This window comes from Leopardus geoffroyi, chromosome E3, assembly GCF_018350155.1.
Source record: "Leopardus geoffroyi isolate Oge1 chromosome E3, O.geoffroyi_Oge1_pat1.0, whole genome shotgun sequence".
NCBI lineage: Eukaryota > Metazoa > Chordata > Mammalia > Carnivora > Felidae > Leopardus > Leopardus geoffroyi.
The window spans coordinates 38,024,819-38,046,281 of NC_059340.1; the positions used below are offsets into that span (position 1 = coordinate 38,024,819).

General features: G+C 50.0%; 1 protein-coding gene across 4 annotated transcripts in view; it reads right to left on the reverse strand.

Annotated features, from left to right (window-relative positions):
* MGRN1 (mahogunin ring finger 1) overlaps positions 1-21,463 on the reverse strand; it is a 54,427-nt gene that overhangs the window by 20,802 nt on the left and 12,162 nt on the right. For all 4 annotated transcript variants that reach the window (XM_045461050.1, XM_045461051.1, XM_045461053.1 and 1 more), the window contains exons 2-5: positions 10,231-10,349; positions 8,490-8,578; positions 7,763-7,909; positions 5,664-5,781 (exon numbers count right to left, since the gene is read on the reverse strand). In XM_045461050.1, the coding sequence (XP_045317006.1) occupies positions 5,664-5,781; positions 7,763-7,909; positions 8,490-8,578; positions 10,231-10,349 (473 nt within the window). The remainder of the gene's footprint in view (positions 1-5,663; positions 5,782-7,762; positions 7,910-8,489; positions 8,579-10,230; positions 10,350-21,463) is intronic.

The window sequence follows — 21,463 nt, forward strand, 5'->3', positions numbered from 1 at the left end:
TGACACTCCCACCACACGGCCAGACCACACTCGACCACTCCCAGCTAAGGGACACCTGGGCTGTTCCCCTTTGGGTGCCACGAGCACCGACGGTCAGCATCCATCTGAGCCATTTTCCGTTCTCCTGGGTGGGCACCAGAGGAGAAGGGAGCGGCGACACCGTGGCAGGCGGATGAGCTCAAGGAGAAACCCACTCTCACTTTTCCGTCTCCTCCGTGGCTCCCAGCTGCCGCCTGGCCAAAGACCGCTCTCCTCCCCACATGTGTCTCCCTGGGCGTAGTCCACATCGGCTCACCGGCAGGGCCACAGGACAGAGGTGACCACTGCGGTCACCCGAAGCAGGGCTACAAGGGGAGGCCCAGAAGGTGCCTGTGGGTCTCAGGCTGCCAGTGGGAGGCGGGACTGGGAGGGGCCAGGTGTTAGGATGGAGTCTGGCTCCACCACCCAAGCCTCAGTTTCCCTGTCTGTGAAAGAGGGATAAAAGCTATGCCCAGTGACCATGGTGGTCAACAAAACATGCCACGAACACCAGCCATGCAAAGCTCGGCATGTTCAGGCAGCAGGAGCTGAGGAGGACAGTGGCCTGGGAAGGCCTCACAGAGACACAGGCCATGGATTCCCAGGAACGCAGGACTACAGGAAGCCATGTGAACACCAGCTGCACGCGGGGCGGTGAAGAACGTGTTCAGGACAGGACCCAGCCAGGCCGCAGGCTCACGGCAGCCTCAGGGTACAGGGAGCCTAAAAACCAGCAAAGAAGCCACTCCAACCACTAGGACATCTCAAAAGACGCCCACACGACAATGCAGTAAAACAAGTTATGCTTATGTGGGGATGGGGCTCTATGGGAAATCTCTATGCCTTCTTCTCAGCTGTGCTGTGAACCTGAAACTACTATGAAAACTAGCCTTAGAAAATAAAATTAAAAAGCAAACCATAACCAAGAGAAATAAAAACACACATCCACGCCAAAATTTGTATAGCGACGTTCAGAATGGCATTACTCCTAAGAAGCCAAAGGTGGAGACAACTTAAGCGCCCGTCAGCCGGTGAACAGATGAACCGGGCATGGTCCAACCACACAGCGGAGTATCGTGAGCCGTGGAAAGGAATGACGTGCTGACAACTGCTACCACCTGCGTGAGACGCGCTCTCAGTGACAGAAGCCAGTCACAAAAGGTCGCACAGTGTATGACTGTTTATTTGAAACTTCCAGAACAAGCACATCCACAGTGATGGAAGTAGATGAGTGGTTGCCAGGGGCTGAGGGGGAGGCTGGGGAAGGAATGCGGACAGGCAGAGCGTTTCTTCTGGGGGTGACAGAAGTGGACTGGGGTTACATGGTGGTGATGGCTGCACAACTCTATGAATACAGACCTTCTACGGTGGGGTCACATCTCGAGAAACCCCTCAGAAGTTCAAAGTATGAGAAGTCAAAAACGCACTTAATAATTAATACACCTCGCAGAACTTGAACACGCTCAAAAACATCAGCCTACAGCGGGTAAAACCACCTAACACAAAGCCGATCTCATAATTTAGTGCTGAGTATCTCACATGATGTACTGAACACTGTAGTGAAGGAGGAAAACAGAATGGCCACCAGTTTGTGGTCATTTACGCTCGTGACCATGTGGCTGACCAGAAGCCATGACTCCTGCTGCCTGGAGTCCTGAGCGAGGACTCCATTGCTAGCCCAGGGAAAGGGGAAAATTCAGACTTCGAAGTGCAGTTTCTATCCAATGTGTGTTGCTTCTGTACCATCGTAAAGTCGAAAACTCTTAGGTTGAACCATCTGAAGTCAGGGATTATCTCTACGGTAAATATCACCAAACTGTACACTTTAAAGGGGTGAAAATTAGACCTCAATAAGCTGTTTAAAAAAACAAGAGACATCATATGAGGACTTTAAGATGCACAACAGATGAACATAGGGAAGGGAAGCAAAAATAATATAAAAACAGGGAGGGGGACAGAACAGAAGACTCTTAAATTTGGAGAACATACAGAGGGTTACTGGAGGGGCTGTGGGAGGGGGGGATGGGCTAAATGGGGAAGGGGCACTAAGGAATCTACTCCTGAAATCATTGTTGCATTATATGCTAACATGGATGTAAATTTAAATACATACATACATACATACATACATACATAGAAAGGAGAAGGCCAGAGGAAGTGGCTCTGGGAATTAAAGCAGAAAGGTAAAGCCAGCAGGCAACAACGCAGTGGAGACAAGAGTACTTATCCTCTGGCAATGTATCCACACACACTGTTCACTGCATTCATGCTCAGATAAGAGCTTTGCCTTCAAGGAGTACGTACTTCAAAGGGAAAACATAGGTTTTTGAATTTAGATAACTCATTATGTGTAATGATGTATCAGAAAATGACTTTCAATGATTGTGGGGGAGAAAAACAAGCTACAGAATAATATTTCTACGCATGACTGCATCTTTACAACAAACAAATGCACACGGGAGAAAAGTCTGGAATACACCCCCTAAATGGTCAGAAGTGGTTGCCTCTGGAGAAGATTCAACTGGAGCGTGTTTTGCCTTACAAATTCTGTATAATTTGCACATTTTACAATAAGCATACATTACTGTTGTAATCTTTAAATAGGCAAATCCAGGAAAATGGCTAGAAAGGAGGATGGTGAGAGGGCAGTTAGCCGTGTCTGGAGACATCCCTGGTTATCACCACTAGGGGGGGCTCCTGGCACCTGGCGGGTGGAGGCCAAGGATCAACATCCCACAGTGCCCAGGACAGCCCTCACCACAGAGAATGATCTGGGCCCCAGGGCTCAACAGCACTGAGACTGAGAAGCCCTGGTTGAGGAAAAATCTGGGTTTGGTGCCCAAGTATCTGTCAGGCTTCTAACACCTGCCAATGTCCGCTTCAGCACCTTCGGCAGTCAATGACACAGTGACAGGACCTCATAACAGCTGGCTCTCCATACAGCTTAACTTCCAGAACCTTCTACCTATGGCAAGTTTAAGCAGTTTCCCAACTATGGTAATAACTGATACAGTTTCCTTTTAAAAACACATGTAGGGGCACATGGGTGGCTCAGTCAGTTGAGTGTCTGACTTTAGCTTGGGTCATGATCTCGAGGTTTGTGGGTTCGGGCCCCGCATTGGGCTTTGTGCTGACAGCTTGGAGCCTGGAGCCTGCTTCGGATTCTGTGTCTCCCTCTCTCTCTCTCTCTGCCCCTCCCCTGCTCATACTCCGTCTCTTTCTCCCTCTCAAGAATAAATCAACGTTTAAAAAAAAAAAAAAGAAGAAGAAGAAGAAGAAGAGGGGCGCCAGGGTGGCTCAGTCAGTTGAGCGTCTGACTTGGGTCAGGTCATGATCTCACAGAACGTGGTGGTTCAAGTCCTGCATCTGGCTCTGCGCTGACTGCCTAGAGCATGCTTCGGATTCTGTGCCTCCCTTTCTCTCTGCCTTTCCCCTGCTGGCACTCTGTCTCTCTCTCCCTCTCAAAAATAAATAAACATTACACAAAATTTTTTGAAGAAAAAATATAAATACACGTAATAGAGGGGAGAATGGAAATGACCGCTTAATGGGTGCAGAGTTTCCCGCTGGGGTGATGAAAATGTTCTGGGACTGCACAGAGGTACGCATACAGGACTGTACTAAATGTCATAATGGTAAACTTTGTTCTGTGTATTCTATCGCCAAAAAAAAACCACAAACGAAGTGAGTTGATTTCAAAAACACACTAGCTGCGGTGATCACCAGAGAAGGCAAAGGCAAGGAAAGGTCCTGGGGTGACTCCACACTGGACAGGCCCGGAGTGGCCACCACCACTCCACGTGGCACCTACCACCACCCCAGCCATGGCCGCGTTGCCACATGCTGATGACCTGGGATGCGGGCCTCCTGAAGCTCTAAGGGAGGAAAGGGGGTGCCCGTGTGTGGCACTTCAGACTGGTTTACGAGCCAGGTGTGCCCCCAGGACAACTGGCCTCACTGGGGGCTAGCACCCGAAGTGCTGGCTGAATCAGCACACCTACAAATGCACAAGGACCTGTTCTGCGGCCAAAATACCAAGGGACGCGCTACACACGGAGGCCACCAAACAGATGCGGGCTCAACCCGGTCCTCCCCACAACGACCGCAGGGTGAGGGCACCCACGTGTCTGCCTAGCCCCTTGCTGCCCTCTCAGCCCCCCTCTCTTTAAGGAGCAGATCTCCCGCATTCACGGGAGGGCGGGCAGGACTGCGTGCAGCCGCTGGGTATCCCAGCCAGCAGTGTGTGGACGCTGAGATGGAGCCATGCGCTGGAACGAGGCCGGGGGTGGGGCTGTCCCAAGGCCTGGCTGTCCAGCTCTTCCTGGGGCTCCACAAGCCCCATCCTTCTTTCAGAAGACTTCCTCACATGAGCAGTAGAGGCGGCTTCTGCTGCTGGCCGCCAAAGCGCCCTGACGAACGAGAGCAAACACCACGGTGTGGCCTTCACCTTCTGACACAGCTCGTGACCCAGAACCCACCTGCCCAGCTCCTACACCATCCCACGCCCCGCTGCCTCCACTCCTTCCCCATAATGTACTTCAGTAATACATGACTACCTTCTTTAAAAAACTAGAGAATTCAGCCAAGTGAGAGCAGCCTGATACAAAAGGCCACCTATCATATGATTCCATTTATATAAAACATCCAGAAAGTACGTGAGTACTTACCAGGGGCTGGGACTACAAACTAGGATTAACTAAGAATGGGCATGAGGGACCCTACTGGGAGGACGGAAACATTCTAGAACTGGACTGTGGTGACCATGGCATAATTCATGAATTTACTAAAAATCGCTGGATTATACACTTAAAAGGGGTGAGTTTTATGGTATGCAAATTCTACCTTAAAAGACCTGTTCAAACAACTCAGACACATATATACTGCTGGCACTCACACTGTTCACGTGCAGAATGGGCTCGTGCGTGTGTAACGCAGGACTCTTTGCCTTATATCAAGACCCTGCGCAGAAATAACCACCACGTAGTTCATGGGCATCTTCTCCAGTTTCTCCTCGAGCTTTGTACACACATACGGACACCTGCGGAAATGGCTTTGTGCATCTCTCTTGTCGCGTGCGTGAAATTATACTGCACCTCTGTCTGCAACAGACTCTTCTCCAGACCCAGGAGGGGCTTTCGGCACCGGTGTGTACGGTACACACAGATCCCTTCCACCTGCCGGGGCTGCACGGCATCCCGTTACGGAAACGAACCACGGTGCCCATACGATCATATGGTTCCTATAACATCAGTGAATAAGCAATCCCTTCGTCAAGGACAGACAGGTTATGTCCAAATTTTGCTGTTACAGACAAAGCTCCCATTGCCATCCTTCATGTGATATAAACTGCCAGCCCCAGCCGAGAACCAGAAGGTGGAAGGGACCCTGCCAGACTGCAGTCCCACAGCCCTGACAAGGCACCACCCAAGCCGCTAACTGGAGCCTCTAACTGCTGGCGCTCTGTCCGTCCTCAATCATCCAGTCTAGCCAACACTCAAATCACACTCCGCTCCCTGGTCCAGCGCACGCCCGACTGAGCACACATACACTCCTGAGGCTCATCAGCCACTCGAGGAACGTGAGCAGACAGGCCTGTGGCGATCGGACGGTGCTCGGGAGAGGGCTGGTGACGGGGGCCAGGTTACCTCATCATCCTTCCACTCGGAGAAGTCGATCTTGAAGGAGGGCAGGGAAAACTGCTGGCTCACCCCTCTCTTATAGTGGACGGTCTCGGACTGCAGGGCAGGGCTCCTGGGGCTGTACCTGGAAGGGCAGGCGAGAGAAAGGCCGCTGAGACTGTGCCCAGAGCAAATGGTCTGCTGTGCCCGGGCCTCAGTCTCAGTCCCCTGCCAGCCCAGGACCTGTGAGGCAGGGGCTGGCAGCCACCGGTCTGTGGGGACCGAGCAGAAATCAGACGTGAGGACCCCCTTCTTCACCTGCGAGTCCTCACCCTCCCCCGGCGAGGCAGGGCCCTCGGTCTATTTGCCTCCAGCCCTGCCTGGTAACTCACCTGCTTACAAGTCCTCTGGGGCCCACACCTGCCCCACAACTGCCTTTCCAGATCTGGCTGCACTTTTCCATTTGGCTTTTGAGGTGCGTTTACTTTAGTGAACAAACATGGTACAAACATGTGCCCGGCATGCCGTGTCCCCACAGCCCACCCTCACGCTCACTCCCTGCCATGGGCTTCTCTGTCCCAGCCACAACCCACTAAGCACTCCCAGAAGAGCAGGGCATGTTCACGCCCGTGTGCACGGTGTCTGTTCTTGAGTATTCACACGGCGGCCCGCCTACACCGCTCCCTCACTACTGATGGCCCCCAGCGCTGTCCCCTAATTGCCACACACAGGGGTGCGGGGTTCTGCAAACACTGCATGGGCTCCACTGTGCGGTCACTAACTCTGATCCGACCAGGCGACCCGCTGGTGAAGACCAGACTCCAGTATCTCACTATTCCCAACGGTGCTTCCAGGACCCTCTCTACATACATCTTAGCCACGTATACGAGCACGTTCCCAAGATACGTTCCCAGAAAGGGTACATGCATTTTCAATTCTGACCAACTCGGGCTTCTCCCCATTCAGGAATCCAACACACGGCGCTGACCTGCTTCCCCCACCCGCCCCACAGCAGCCACTCTTGGGGCTTCCCTCAGCCTCTTGGACAAAAGACACTCTGGAGAGCCTGACAGACAGGTGGGGGGCGGGGCTGCTCTTGTATGCACAAAGAGAGGGGGCCCCTCCCCCCCCCGGAGGCCACAGGGCCTTTCTTCCCTGTGACATCCCAGCCCTGAGCCTGTGATAAAGCCACAGGCTAGGACTCTGCTCCCAAGCAGACCTGGGATTTTCTCTGGGACCTCAGATCTGCCCCCCTTTCTCACTTGTCAAGAAGCAGGGAGGAGACCAGGGAAGGAGCAGGAGGGTCACGCACACTGCAGCTCAAATGGAAACAGAATTTCCAGGCTCGGATAAAGGTGCTTGGGCACAGCCTTCTGGGTCCTAGAGACGGTCTTTGTTCCGTTGACTTCTATGTTCACCCCACTCAACTCCAGCAAACTGAGAAGGGAAGCAGGCTCCCAGCCACTCCCGCCAGGTCTCAGGAAGGGAAGAGAGGGGACAGAGCAGCATTTCTGTCTTCTGTCCCCAGTGGTGCAGCCCCCCGGGGGTTCAGGACAAAAGCTCCAGGGACAGCTAAGCTGTTTGCTCACGCATCCACTATCCTTCTGGGGGCACGTCTTCCAGGTCCGAATATGACACAGACCAAAGCCGAGCTGCGCACCTTGTCCCCTTGTTGCTGCAAGGGAGGGTGCGAGAGAGGGAGCCCCGAGCCCAGTGACCCGACGGACAAAGCGTTCAGTCCCTGCAGGGAGTGCTCCCCACAAACCCCAGCTACGGGTTTTCTCCAACAGCAGCACCAAGGTCCTCATACGGACCACGAGGGGGCGGCTCCAGCCACCCCCACCCCCAGCTGAGGAAACTGAGGTACGAGCAGTCCCAACCCTTGACACCTAAGCTCCAGCACCAGAGCCAGTCTGGCCTTCAGGTGTTTTTCTCCAACAGGACACAAGCGGGTACGTTTCTGCCCGTCTGTCTGAGTCTGTGGTCACGCTGAAGTTACAGACTTCAAACTTTCGGGGCCAGCGAGACCCTTATTGCAAAGAAAACCTCCAAAATCTCAAACGCACAGCACGGACAACAGGAGCACAGCTGCCGGGCCAGCCGCCACCCAGGCCGCAGACACTCACACGGCCGTCCCGTTCAGGAACTCCTCCACCGCCTGGCAGTAGATGGTGATGGCCACGCGGGCGTCGGCATCAAAGGTGAACTCCAGGCTGTAGAGGACGCGCGGCTTCTCGCTGTCCTCGGAGGGGCTGTCGGCACCATCTTTGTACCTGCCGGGGAGCAGAGGGACAGAGGTGGCGGCCTCCACCCAGCACAGCAGGTGCGCCCCCCACGGGGCCCCTCAGAGGCGGCTGCCAGACGCGTGGAGGCCCACTCCCTGTTTGGGCAATAAGGCCGGACACTGCAGAGCCCTCCCTCCCTTGTGTCCCGCCCACAGAAAGAGAGGGGTCCTCTGGGTTTAGACACAGCCCCAGACGTCTTCCAGGTTTAACGTGGTTCTCAGCCTGCTGACGTGCGAGGCCGGATCGCTGTTGGTCGTGGGGCCGTCCCGTGCACTGTGGGGTGCTCAGCAGCATCCCTGGTCTCTGCCCCCACAGGCCAGGGGCACCCAATCCCCCGAGTGAAAGCGTCTGCGGACGCGGACCGACATCCCTGGGGGCACGGCCGGTTGGAAGACTGGAGTCCCATGAGCAGAGCCCTCTGTACTCACACCCTAGGAGCCCCTCTGGACTCGAGACCTGTCCGTGACCTTCTGGCTCCACAGCTGAGGGAGCAGGGACTGGGGCCACTAGCTGCTGCCTCCCCTCGCAGGCATCTGTGACCACAGCATGAGGCAGGGCGAAGGCTCACCTCACCAGTCGGAGAGAGTCTTTCCGGATGTTCACCAGGCTCCTCAGTGTCTTCACCGGCTCATGGGGGGCGGGGGTGACGTAAGGAAACTAGAAGGGAAAAACCCAAAGCCATGTCCGGTGATCCCCAGGATGTGACAGGGATAGAAAACAGGGATAATCGGAGCACAGGCACGACTCTGTACACCCCAGCCCTTGCACTCATTCGTACAGAAGGAAACCACGGGCCCAGCAGCCGCCACAAGGGACAAACAACAGGGACCAGAACCCTTAAGGATTCTGGCCACATAGATCCAGCCATGGTCCTCCAATTCCAGGGGGACTCTCAGTAAGCATAACCCGGCCCGAGGGACCCCGGGGCTCTGAGGCCATGTTCCCAGAGGCGGGACCTGGTGCCCACTGCTGTCCTGAATAAAGTGGGCCTGCAAGGTAAGGATGATGCTCAGGAAAGACTCTGGAAGGGACTCGCACGCAAACACACACACACACACACACACACACACACACACACACACACGGGAGCAATGGAAAATGGGAGATCTCTGGGAAATGTGCTGCAGCGGCATCAGCTCCTGCCCATGACAGTGCAGCACAGCTCTGGAAGATTCTGTCCTTGTGGAAGCCAAGGGAGGGAGGCACAGAGGACTGGAACCCCTTCCCGCCACTGCAGGGGAGTCTACGATGGCCTCAAAAGAAAAGTTTAAACAATAACAGATTTACGGGAGGTCTGTAAGAGCCAGGCCCTGCCTGCGAGCTGAGGCTTCGAAGACGGAAGGTGAGGTTGCTACTCCTGCTCTCGCAGACTCAGGAGGGCAGGGGACTCAGCACAACCTGGAAGCCCCAGGGGTCCCAGGGGTCGGGGAGGGCAGCACTCGAGGCCAAAGCTCCTCGCCTCCCACACACTAAAGGATCAAGATTTCATGTCAACCAGCTGTTCCACTGCGAAAACAGCCTAAAGACCCCCGGGCCAGTGGACACCTCATCCCCTGCCAGGACCAGGGACACCCCAGGACTCAGCAGCCTTGGGAAATGGAGTCCAGCACCTCCTGAAAGAGAGGGTCTCCTGCCTGGCTCCTCACCCACACTGAGGCCCACCATGTTAAAGTACAAGACCCAACCCCCTGGTCAGCACCCCCTCCCCAGAGACCCTCACTAGTCCCTCTCGGTCTCTTTTGTCTCCATTCATGAATCTTTTCTTCACTGCCTGCACCCCAGGAGGGAAGAGGGTAGGAGATGTCCTCCATCCCCAGCCCCTGGAGGAGTCCTAGGCACCCAGCAGGTACCAAATGTGTGCTGGACAAATGGACAGCAGCATGTAAACGTGTGCTTCCCTGATGACTAACGAAAGTGCGTTTGTAAAAATGCTCACTGGCCATGTGCATGTGTCTTTTGGGTCACAACTCTCACCCACTGTTCTACAGAGTGTGGCTTCTGTTTTTTATTTTTTAAAGAAAGTCATTCAAGAGGCCTGGGATCAAATCCATAACTATCCATAAGCCCCAGAGCCTGGCTGCACTGGGCTCAGCAGTGGCTACCCTGTCCCCCAGTGAGCTATCTGCAGCCATCCAACCTCTAAGGGGGCAGTGCCAGGACATGACCCCTGCACAGACATACACACATCCAGCCAGGAGCTCTGCCCATGTGAGGTGACTCAGTGCCTGCTTATCCTCAAAGCTAGCTATGGATAGCGGAGGGGAGGACCTCGCTGCCACTGGCCACGTGCCTACCCCACCGTGACCCACCTGGACCGGGCGATTGCCCAGGAAATTCAGATCCATGTTCTCTCCAAAGAGGTAACCTTCAGGGTGAGGGGTGTCGAATTTCTCACCTCCCATGAAAAAGTGAGAGGCAAAGTAGTTTCCTGGTTAGAAAAGGAAACACAATTGTAGATTATAAGGCTCGACACAGCCCAGGGGAAGCCGGTGATGGTTAACAGGCTCAGCCCTGAGAACAGCTCCATTTGGAGAGAAGCCTCGCAGGCTGTCCTTACCACTCGGCTCTAGCCCCAGCCTCGGCCCTTCAACCTGGCCCATTCAACGTCTGCACCCCAACACCCTTTGTGCTCCCAGACCTCTCCTCCCTGCTCAGGGGCATATCAGGTCTTCTGCTCCATTAACCTTTCCTTCTGTGGCAGTAGGAGTTGTGTGCTCCTCAAGGATATGTCTCAGTTCCACACCTACACCTGTGCATGTGACCTTAGTTGGAAATAGGGTCTTTACAGATGTAATCAAGAGGAGGTCACACTGAAGCACAAAAGCAGTAAAAATGAGTGTACCTGTAGAACTCAGTCAAGGGACTCACAAAATAAAAGGCTATAAAGTATGACACCATTTACCTAAAACATGGGGAGGAGAGGGCTAAAGAATGGGTTCAAACTTAAGCGACCAGCAACTTCATACAGACTGCTATATGCAGAAGAGGTGACATACAAACCGAATGGTAACCACAAATCGAAAACCTGTAAAGACATGAAAAAAATAAAGAGGAAGGAACCCAAGTATATCATAAAGAAAGCCAACTAACCATGAGAGAAAAGTGCAGGAGAGGAGAGGAATGGAGAAAAACAACTACAAAAACAATCACAGAACAAGTAACAAAAATGGTAATACATACATACTTGTCAACAATTACTTTGAATATAAATGGACTGAACATTCCAATCAAAAGTCAAAGGGTGACAGAATGGGTAAGAAAACAAGGCCAATCTGTATGCTGCCTATAAGAGACTCATTTCAGACCTAAAGACACCTGCAAATGGAAAGTGAGGGGATGGATGAGCATTCATCATGCTAATGGTGTGAAAAGCAATCTGGGGCAGCAATACTTACATGGGACAAGATAGACTTTAAAACAAAGAGTGTAACGAGAGACAAAGAAGGGCACTATATAACCAGAAAGGGGACAAACTAACAAGAAGTAAATATCTGGCAACCAAATACACAAGTTAATAACAAATATAAAGGAAGTAATGGACAGTAATACAATAATTGTAGAGAACGTTAATAACCCACCTACATCAACGGACAGATCATCCAAACAGAGAATCAACAAGGAAACAGTGGCTCTGAATGACACACTGGACCAGATGAATCTCACAGATATATTCAGAACATTCCATCCTAAAACAGCAGAATACACATTCTTTTCAAGTGCACATGGAACATTCTCCAGATTAGATCACGTTAGGCCACAAAACAAGTCTCAACAAATTCAGAAAGATCAAAGTCATTCCACACATCTTTTCTGACCACAACACTATGACACTAGAAGTCAACAAGAAAAAATCTGGAAAGACCACAAATACATGGAGGTTAAACAACATGCTACTAAACAATGAATGGGTCAACCAATAAATCAAAGAAGAACCTTAAAAATACATGTAGACAAATGAAAGTGAAAACACAATGGTCCGAAATCTATGCAGCAAAAGCAGTTCTAAGAGGGAAGTCTGTAGCAACACAGTCCTACCTCATGAAGCAAGAAAAATCTCAAATAAGCAACCTAATGTTACACCTAAAGGAGCAAGGAAAAGAAGAACAAAACCCCAAGCCAGCAGAAGCAAGGAAATAATAAATGTCAGAGCAGAAATAAAGAAAATAGAAACTAAAAAAAAAAAAAAAAAAAAAAAAAAAAAAAAAAAAAAATAGAACAAATCAATGAAACCAAGGCACCAGTTCTTTGAAATGATCAACAAAATTGAGAAATCTTTAGCAAGACTCATCCAAGAGACAGAGAGAGACAGAGAGAGAGAGAGGACTCAAATTAATCAGAAATGAAAGAGGAGAAGCAACAACCAGTACCAAAGAAACATGAAGGATTATAAGAGAATATTATAAACAATTACATGCCAACAAACTGGACAACATGGAAGAAATGGATAAACTCCTAGAAACATACAACCTCCCAAAACTGAATCAGGAAGAAACAGAAAATTTGAACAGACCAATTACCAGAAATGAAATTGAATCAGCAATCAAAAAACTCCCAACAAAAGTCCAGGACCAGATGGCTTCACAGAGGAATTCTAACAAACATTTAAAAAACAGTTAATACTTATTCTTCTCAAACTACTACAAAAAATAGAAGGAAAGCTTCCAAATTCATTCTATGGGGCCAGCATTGCCCTGATATCAAAACCAGATAAAGACACTACAAAAAAGAGAACTACAGGCCAATATTTCCAATGAACACGGATGCAAAAATCTTCCAAAAATATTAGCAAACAGAATCCAACAATACATTGTCGGGCTCTGTGCTGACAGCTCAGAACCTGGAGCCTCCTTCGGATTCTGTGTCTTCCTCTCTCTCTGTCCCTCCCCTACTCACATTCTGTCTCTCTCTCTCTCCTTCAAAAATAAATAAACATTAAAAAAAAATTAAAAGACTCCAACAATACATTAAAATAATCATTCACCACAATCAAGTGGAATTTATTCCCAGGATGTAAAGGTGGTTCAATATTCACAAGTCAATCCATGTGATACATCACATCAAAAAAAGAAAGGATAAAAACCGTAAGATCATTTAAAAAGATGCAGATACAACATGTGACAAAGTACAACATCCATTCATGATGAAAACCCTCAATAAGGTAGGTTTAGAAAGAACAAACGCCAACATAATAAAGGCCATCTATGAAAAACCCACAACCAACATCATCCTCAATGGGAAAAAACTGAGAGCTTTCCCCTAAGATCAAGAACAAGGCAAGATGTCCACTGTCACCATTTTTACTCAGGATAGTACTGGAAGTCCTACCCAAGCAATCAGACAAGAGAAGGGAACAAAAGGCAGCCAAATCATTAAGGAAGAAGTAAAACTCTCACTATTTGCAGACGACGTGATACTATATCTAAAAACCCTAAAGACTCCACCAAAACAGCTACTAGAACTCATAAATGAATTCAGGAAGGCTACAGGATACAAAATCAATGTACAGAAACCCACTGCTTTCTATACACTAATAATGAAGCAACAGAAAGAGAAATTGAGAAAACAATCCCACTTACAAGTACACCAAAATAATAAAATACCTAGGAATAAATTTAACCAAGGAGGTGAAAGACCTGTACTCTGAAAACTGTACAATACTAATGAAAGAAACTGAAGATGACATAAACGAAAGGGAAAACATTCCATGCTCATGGATTAGAAGAACAAATATTGTTAAAATGTTCATACGACTCAAAGCAATCTACAGATTTAACGCAATCCCTATCAAATACCAATGGCATTTTTCACACAACTAGAACAAAGAATCTTAAAATTGGTACGGAACCATCTAGAGACCCCAAATAGCCAGAACAATCTTGAAAAAGAGAAAGCTGAAAGCATCACAATTCCAGATCTGAAGATACATGACAAAGCTGTCGTGATCAAAACGTCTGGTACGGGCACATTATAGACAACGTAGATGAACGGAACATAACACAAGGCCCAAAAACAAATCCACAATTATATGGTCAACTAATCTTTAGCAAAAGAGGCAAGAATATGTCATGGCAAAGGGACAGTCTCTTCAACAAATGGCTCTGGGAAAACTGGACAGTGACATGCAAAAGAATGAAACTGGACCACTTTCTTACACTAGACACAAAAATAAACTGGATTGAGTTTCTAATGTGGTGAGACCTGAGTGGCATCTCGGTGGCCCAGTCGGTTGGGTATCCGACTTTGGCTCAGGTCATGATCTCACGGCTCGTGAGTTCGAGCCCCACGTTGGGCTCTATGCTGACAGCTCGGAGCCTGGAGCCTGCTTCGGTTTCTGGGTCTCCCTGTCTCTCTATGCCCCTCCCCCACTTGCACTCTGCCCCTCTCTCTCTCTCTCTCTCTCTCTCTCTCAAAAATAAATAAACATTAAAAAAATTTTTAATAAATGTGAGACCTGAAACCATAAAAATCCTAGAAGAAAGCACAAGCAGTAATTTCTCTGACATCGGCTGTAGCAACAGTTTTTTAGATCCGTCTCCTGAGGCAAGGGAACAAAAGCAAAAATAAACTACTGGGACTACACCAAAATAAAAAGCTTCCATACAGCAAAGGAAATTACGATCAAAGCTGAACAACAACCTACTGAATGAAAGAATTTGTAAATGACATATCTGATAAGGGGTTAGTATCCAGAATATAAAAACAACTTATACAACTCAACACCAAACAAAACCAAATAATCCAATTAAAAATAGAAGACACGAACAGATATTTCTCTACAGAAAACATACAGATGGCTGACAGACACATGAAAAGAGGCACAACATCACCCACCATCAGGGACATGCAAATCAAAACTACAATGAGATATCACCTCATACCCATCAGAATGGCTAAAATCAACAACACAAGAAACAACAGGTGTTGGCAAGGATGTGGAGAAACAGGAACCCTCAGTGCACTGTTGGTGGGAATGCAAACTGGTGTAGACACCTGGAAAACAGTATGAAAATTCTTCAAGGGCGCCTGGTTGGTTCAGTCAGTTAAGTGTCCGACTTCGGCTCAGGTCATGATCTCCTGGTTTGTGGGTTCGAGCCCCACGTCAGGTTCATGCTGACAGCTCGGAGCCTGAAGCCTGGAGCCTACTTCAGGTTCTGTGTCTCCTTCTCTCTCTGCCCTTCTTCTGCCTGTGCTCTCTCTCAAAAATAAATAAACATTTAAAAAAAAAAAAAAAGAAAATTCTTCAAAAAATTAAAAGCAGAGGGGAGCCTGGGTAGCTCAGTTGGTTTAGCATCTGACTCTTGATTTCAGCTCAGATAATGACCCAAGGGCCACAGGATCAAGCCCCGTGTCAGGATCTGCACTGAGAATGGAGCCTGCTTAAGATTTTCTCTGCCCCTTTCCCCTGCTCACATGCGATCTCTCTCTAAAATTAAAAAGAAAAAAAAGTTAAAAATAGAACTACCCTACGATCCAGTAATCTCACTACTGGATCTTTACCCAAAGAATAGAAGAACACTAATTCAGAGGGATACATGCACCCTGATGTTTACTGCAGCATCATCTACAACAGCCAAATTACGGAAGTAGCCTAAGCATCCATCGACTGATAAAGGATAAAGAAGACGACGTGGTATACATATGTGTACACACAGCCAGACGAATGTTACACAGCCATAAAATAATGAAATCTTGCCACTTGCAATGACACAGATGGATCTAGAAAGTATTATGCTAAGGGAAACAAGTGAGTCACAGAAAGACAACTACCATGTGAGTTCATTCATATGTGGAACTGAAGAAACAAAACGAACAAAAGGCGGCAGTTGGGACTGGACGCGGCAGGGACAAAAGTGCAGACATTCCGCTTACTGTTAGGTCTTTCCATGGAACATGAACCATGCAGTGCTCTTAACTAAAGGACTGAGACATGGGGCAGCACAAGGACCCTTCCAAAATCACCTAGGATCTGCACTGGGTCCTACGTACTGGAACTATCAGTGCACTTTAAGGTGCAGACTTTTTTAATAAATGTGAGACCTGAAACCATAAAAATCCTAGAAGAAAGCACAAGCAGTAATTTCTCTGACATCTTCCCCACAACGGCCCTGTAGGGGCAGGGAACAAGGCACCCAAGGCCTGGCACGCAGCCTGTCACTGCACCTGACCCTGGACCTGGGCTTTAACCTTGCTTGGCCTTTGGCCCACCCCCCGCTACCCTGCTTGCTGACCAAACTGCCCCCATTTTCCTTCTCTGCTTTACTCTCCCCCACAGCACTGTGCATGACCCGATGGAACTGTGCACAGGAGGCCCCAACATCTTAGTCCAGTTTTAAGCTTTTGTGACTGGAGGTATAAATGCTACAATCTAAAACCTCCTGATGAAAAGGCAACAGACGATTTTTTTTTCTTTTTTTGGTTTTCCCTATATTGTTTACATTTTCTACAATTAACATTACTTTTTTTTTTTTTATATTTTTTTTGTAAGTAATCCCTACATCCAAAGTGGGGCTTGAATTTACAACCCTGGGATCAAGAGTCTCACGCCCTACCAACTGAGCCTCCAGATGCCCCAATTAACATAATTAACATTACTTTTGAAAGAAGAAAAAAGGGGCGCCTGGGTGGCGCAGTCGGTTAAGCGTCCGACTTCAGCCAGGTCACGATCTCACGGTCCGTGAGTTCGAGCCCCGCGTCGGGCTCTGGGCTGATGGCTCAGAGCCTGGAGCCTGTTTCCGATTCTGTGTCTCCCTCTCTCTCTGCCCCTCCCCCGTTCATGCTCTGTCTCTCTCTGTCCCAAAAATAAATAAACGTTGAAAAAAAAAAATTAAAAAAAAAAAAAAAAAAGAAGAAAAAAAAATTTTTTAAGATTTTTTTTTTTCTTTTTTTTAAAGAAGGCTCCATGCCCAACGTGGGGTCTGAGTTCACAACCCTGAGATCAAGAGCCTCCTGCCCTGAGCCAGCCAGGCACACAGTCCAAGAAAAATTATTTTAAAAAAAATGTGAGGGACACCTGGGTGGCTCAGTTGGTTAAGCGACTGACTCTTGGTTTCGGCTCAAGTTCCTGAGTTCCAGCCCCACATCGGGCTCTGCGCTGACAGTGTGAAGCCTGCTCGGGATTCTCTCTCTCCCTCTCTCTGCCCCTCCCCCACTTCCTCTCTCTGTCTCTCAAAATAAATAAATAAACTTGAAAAAAACAAAAACAAAAGACATGGTACAAGATGTGGTAGTATCACAAAACTGGAAGCATGTTCTGGAAAGACCAATGAATTGTCCACTAGTAGACTTAAGGGTGTGTGAATTATACCTCAATAAAGCTATTCTTAGGGAATGGGGGAACCTGAGTTGTCAGCTAGGAGTTCATCAGTAAGTTTCTTGATATTAATCTTTAACGTGATTTTTTGGGGGGCACAAAACTTGGAATTAGATGCTATTCTTTATCAAAACCCTGTTAATTCCCATCTACTTATTTACGTGACATGGGTTCTCAACTTCAAATGAAAACCAGAACCAGAGCTTGTGCTGACCTGGTCTCACTCTAGCCGTGGGTTATGTTCAACCGTGACCACAGGAACCAATCAGGGATGAAAGGAGCCCACTCACCTAAGAGACACCTTTTTGATGTATTTTATGTTCGATGCGTATTTAGGTTTACTATTTATAAAAACTGTAACCTCAGGGGAGGTGCTGTGGAAAGACATATACAACGTGAGGAATGGGAAGCATGGGTTCTGAAGGAAGGGCGTTCGCTGTGTTATTCTCTGTGTTTTGCTAGGTTTTTCAAAAGTTCACGTTTTTAAAAAGGAACTTTTAGGGGCCCCTGGGTGGCTCAGTCGGTTGAGCTTCCGACTCCGGCTCAGGTCATGATCTCACGGTCTGTGAGCTCGAGCCTCGCGTCGGGCTCTGTGCTGACAGCTTGGAGCCTGGAACCTGCTTCAGATTCTGTCTCCCTCTCTGACCCTCCCCCGTTCGTGCTCTGTCTCTCTCTGTCTCAAAAATAAATAAACATTAAAAAAAAATTTTTTTTTTAAAGGGAACTTTTAAAGGAAGAATGTGTGCGCAGAGGACCAGGGAAGGAGTGTGTGTTCGTGCATGTCTGCATGTGCATACAGGTGTGTGGTGTACCCAGCTGCAGGGGTGTGCCGTGCATGTGTGTGTGTCTGGGCGTGCGTGGTGTGTGTGTGTGTGTGTGTTGACACGGTTTAGGACCAAGAGGAGCAGGCCGAGCTCTAAAGACGAGGGAGGGAAAAGAGCAAGAAAACACCATGAAGGGGAGAAACGGAAAGACAGACAGACAGGAAGATGAAGAAGACAAACCACCACCTCAGCCACCGGGCTCTTTCCTCCATGCCCCCTGATACGGAACCCACGGAGGGGACACAGATCCTGCCCCTCCTCTCCATGCAGGACGATATCAGAGGTCCCCTCAAAGCCCCGTGACTTAGCCCCATGCTGAGGCCACCCCCACGTCCACCCCCAACACACACAGGGACAGCAGCCAGTGAATGGGGTCATCTCACTGATCTCACTGCAGGCTGCAAAGGGCGGCTGTTCGCACACAAGGAAAGAGCGGCATGGGAAGACCGTCCCCATCAGAAGGGCTGAAAATCCTACGGCCACGCGGAAGGCCTGCTAGAGGCGATTTGGGCCCAGAAGCCCTGGCTACGGGGCACTGACACACTCCAGGACCTCACGGCCACAGGGGAACCCAGACGCTTCACCTCCTGTGCGCTGGAGGGATTCACACTCTGCCCTACTTACAGGTGGCCAGGTGACCTGGATAACCAACAGGTGACCAGCCACAAAATAAAGACCAAGGGAGACCCCCTCCCCTGGGGGCCTCCCAGCATTCCCACACACGGCTCTGTTGTCCTTTACACGTGGACGGACACATGTGTTCATCATCTTTTACAGATGAGGAAAATCAAAACCACGAGGCTCCCGTTAGAGGCTGTTTCAGTGATGGCTGGTGCAGGTGGGAAGGTGCTGTCCCTTCCTCACAGGCCACAGAGCGAGCCAGGAGGGCTCCTGGGGCTGTTTTGTCTGGTCACTCTCAAATGACTGGTGGTATATACACATGGTGTACCAGGATCACCATTTACAACCCCAAAAAGGCAACACTCTAAATTACTTAAATGAACTAATAACCCTGCTAAGGAGCGAGGCACCAGGACACTCAAACTGTCCCTGGGATCAGAGTAAAGGTCAAAGCCCAGAACATTCCACACCAAAACTGTCAGGGCCCCCCAGGAGGCAGGGTGAGGAGTGGAGTAAAAGTGGGATCCTAACATTCTCCCCAAAACACCCGCTCCACTCTAACCCTTCTTAGCTACACATTCACAAAACCCAAGTTTCATCAAGAGACCAGAGTTTGGGACCCTGCTACAGAGTGAATGTTTACTTCCCACCCCCCTCAAATTCACATGTTGAAATCTGACCCCCAACGTGATGGTACTGGGAGCTGGGGCTTTGGGGAAGTGACTAGGTCATGAGGAGGTGCTGTGATGCATGGGATTAGTACCGTTACAAGAGGCCCTCCAGAATCCCCTAACCCAGCCGTGTCAGCACAGCGAGTAGACAGCTGTCTATGAACCAGGAAGAGGCTCTCACCAGACATCGAACATGCTTGCACCTTGATCTTGGACTTCCCAGCCTCCAGAACTGTGAGAAATAAGTGTCTGTTGTTTATAAGTCACCCAGACTGTGGTGTAGACACAGCAGTGCAGACAGACTTGGACATACCCACTGGGTCTAAGGTCCCAAGTCTGGACCCCTGAGAAGCATGTGCAGCAAACCCACCAACCTACGGGATCCCCACAACAGAAAGAAGCTGGGCGGGCTCCAGCCACCCGGGATCACCTGGGGACAGCCACCACCATCACTGCCAGGGCTTCATCAACTCTTGGTGTCACCCAAGACCTCAGCGAAAAGCCCTCACTAGGTGAAGCAGCGAGGGCTCCTCCTCCTAGGCATCTGTTCCAGTCGTGCCCGAGGGGTCTCTGCACTGCTGGAGGGAGCCTGGGATGTCCCAAGGGACCTTGGGAACTCTAGGGCCAGAGTTCTTCATTGAGGATGAGAATGGAACGATGTGGAGAATGAAGTGACTAGTGCCATGTTCTAGCAAGCCGGCGGTCTCAGGAAGAAGCAACACCTGTGGGCTCTGGTGAAGGGAGCCCCCTAGAGGCTACACCTGGGAGACTGGACTCCTTCAGAGCCCCTGCCTGCACCCTGGCTCCTCGTGGGGACTCAGGCCAGGCGGGGGGGGGGGGGGGGGGGGGGGGGCCCACCTCCTGCGATTCTCAGCAGCGGCCCACCTTCCTTCCCCACCCTTCCACCACACCCGAACCTCCTGGTCTCAAGTCTCTGTGTGGTTCTAGGTAACGCAGGACACGCAAACTTGGTTCTAGGTACCACAGGCTCCCTCCTTGCACTCCAGACGTTCCAGACCAGAGACACTGATGCTATCCCCAGCAGCCAACATCCCCATGCCTCAACCTACAGGGCCACGAACCAGTGATTCTGCTCTGCCCTCTGTGCTGCCTACCTCACCTTGCACCACCTTCCTGGGCCATCCTCTGGGATTCAGGCCCTTTCTCCATTCCCTGTGACCCAAGAGGCTGCTCCCACCCCGCCACTCAGCAGTAAGGCCTCTTACGAACTCCCTGCAAGCCCGCTCCATAGCAAATCCTCCTGCCCCAACAGTCTTCACAGTAGGATCATCACTGTTTTTCTTTATTTGTTGGTTGGTTCACACCCTGTCCTCCTCTGCCCACGACCAGGGATCACACGCATGTTCACTGTCCTGTATCCCAGTGACCACCACCCTGGCTTGCACACAGGAGCCTGGTAAAAACCAGTTGAATGAACGGAGGAAGGTGGATGACACAGTTACTACGATTTGACAGCAGAAGAAATAGGAGGCACAGAGCGGTCACATGACCCGCTCAAGGCACAGCACCAGCCAGAGGTGGCGTCCTCACTGAAGACCTGTGTGGACCCCAGAGCTGCATGCTGCACACTCAACTACTCCAGCCCACTGCGTGCTCTTCCCACACCGCCATCCAATTCTCCAGTCTTCAGTGGACACCGACTGATGACCTACAAATTCAGCTCTATCCTGACACCATCCACCTGGAGTCAGCATCAGATCCCACAGATGAAGGGCTCAGCCCCACACCACTGCCCCCTCCCTTCAGATGCCAATCCCCAGTCCGGGTGGCCACCTGTCAACCGGCTATAAGCTGGACTAATTTGCTCAAGCTGCTCACAAAACTCAGGAAAACAGCTCACTTACCAGATTACTAGGTCACCAGCTTAATATAAAAGGACACACCTCAGGAATGGCCACATGGAAGAGATGTCCAGCGCAAGGATGGTGGGAAAGGCGCAGAGCTTCCACGCCCCCTCTGAGCGCTCCACCCTCCCAGCCTCTCGCTGTGCTCACCAACCCAGAAGCCCCCTGAACCCGGCCCTTCAGGGTCTTCGTGGAGGCTTCGTCTTACGTGGGCTCGGCTGATTCAATCACTGGCTGCTGGCGACCCTCTC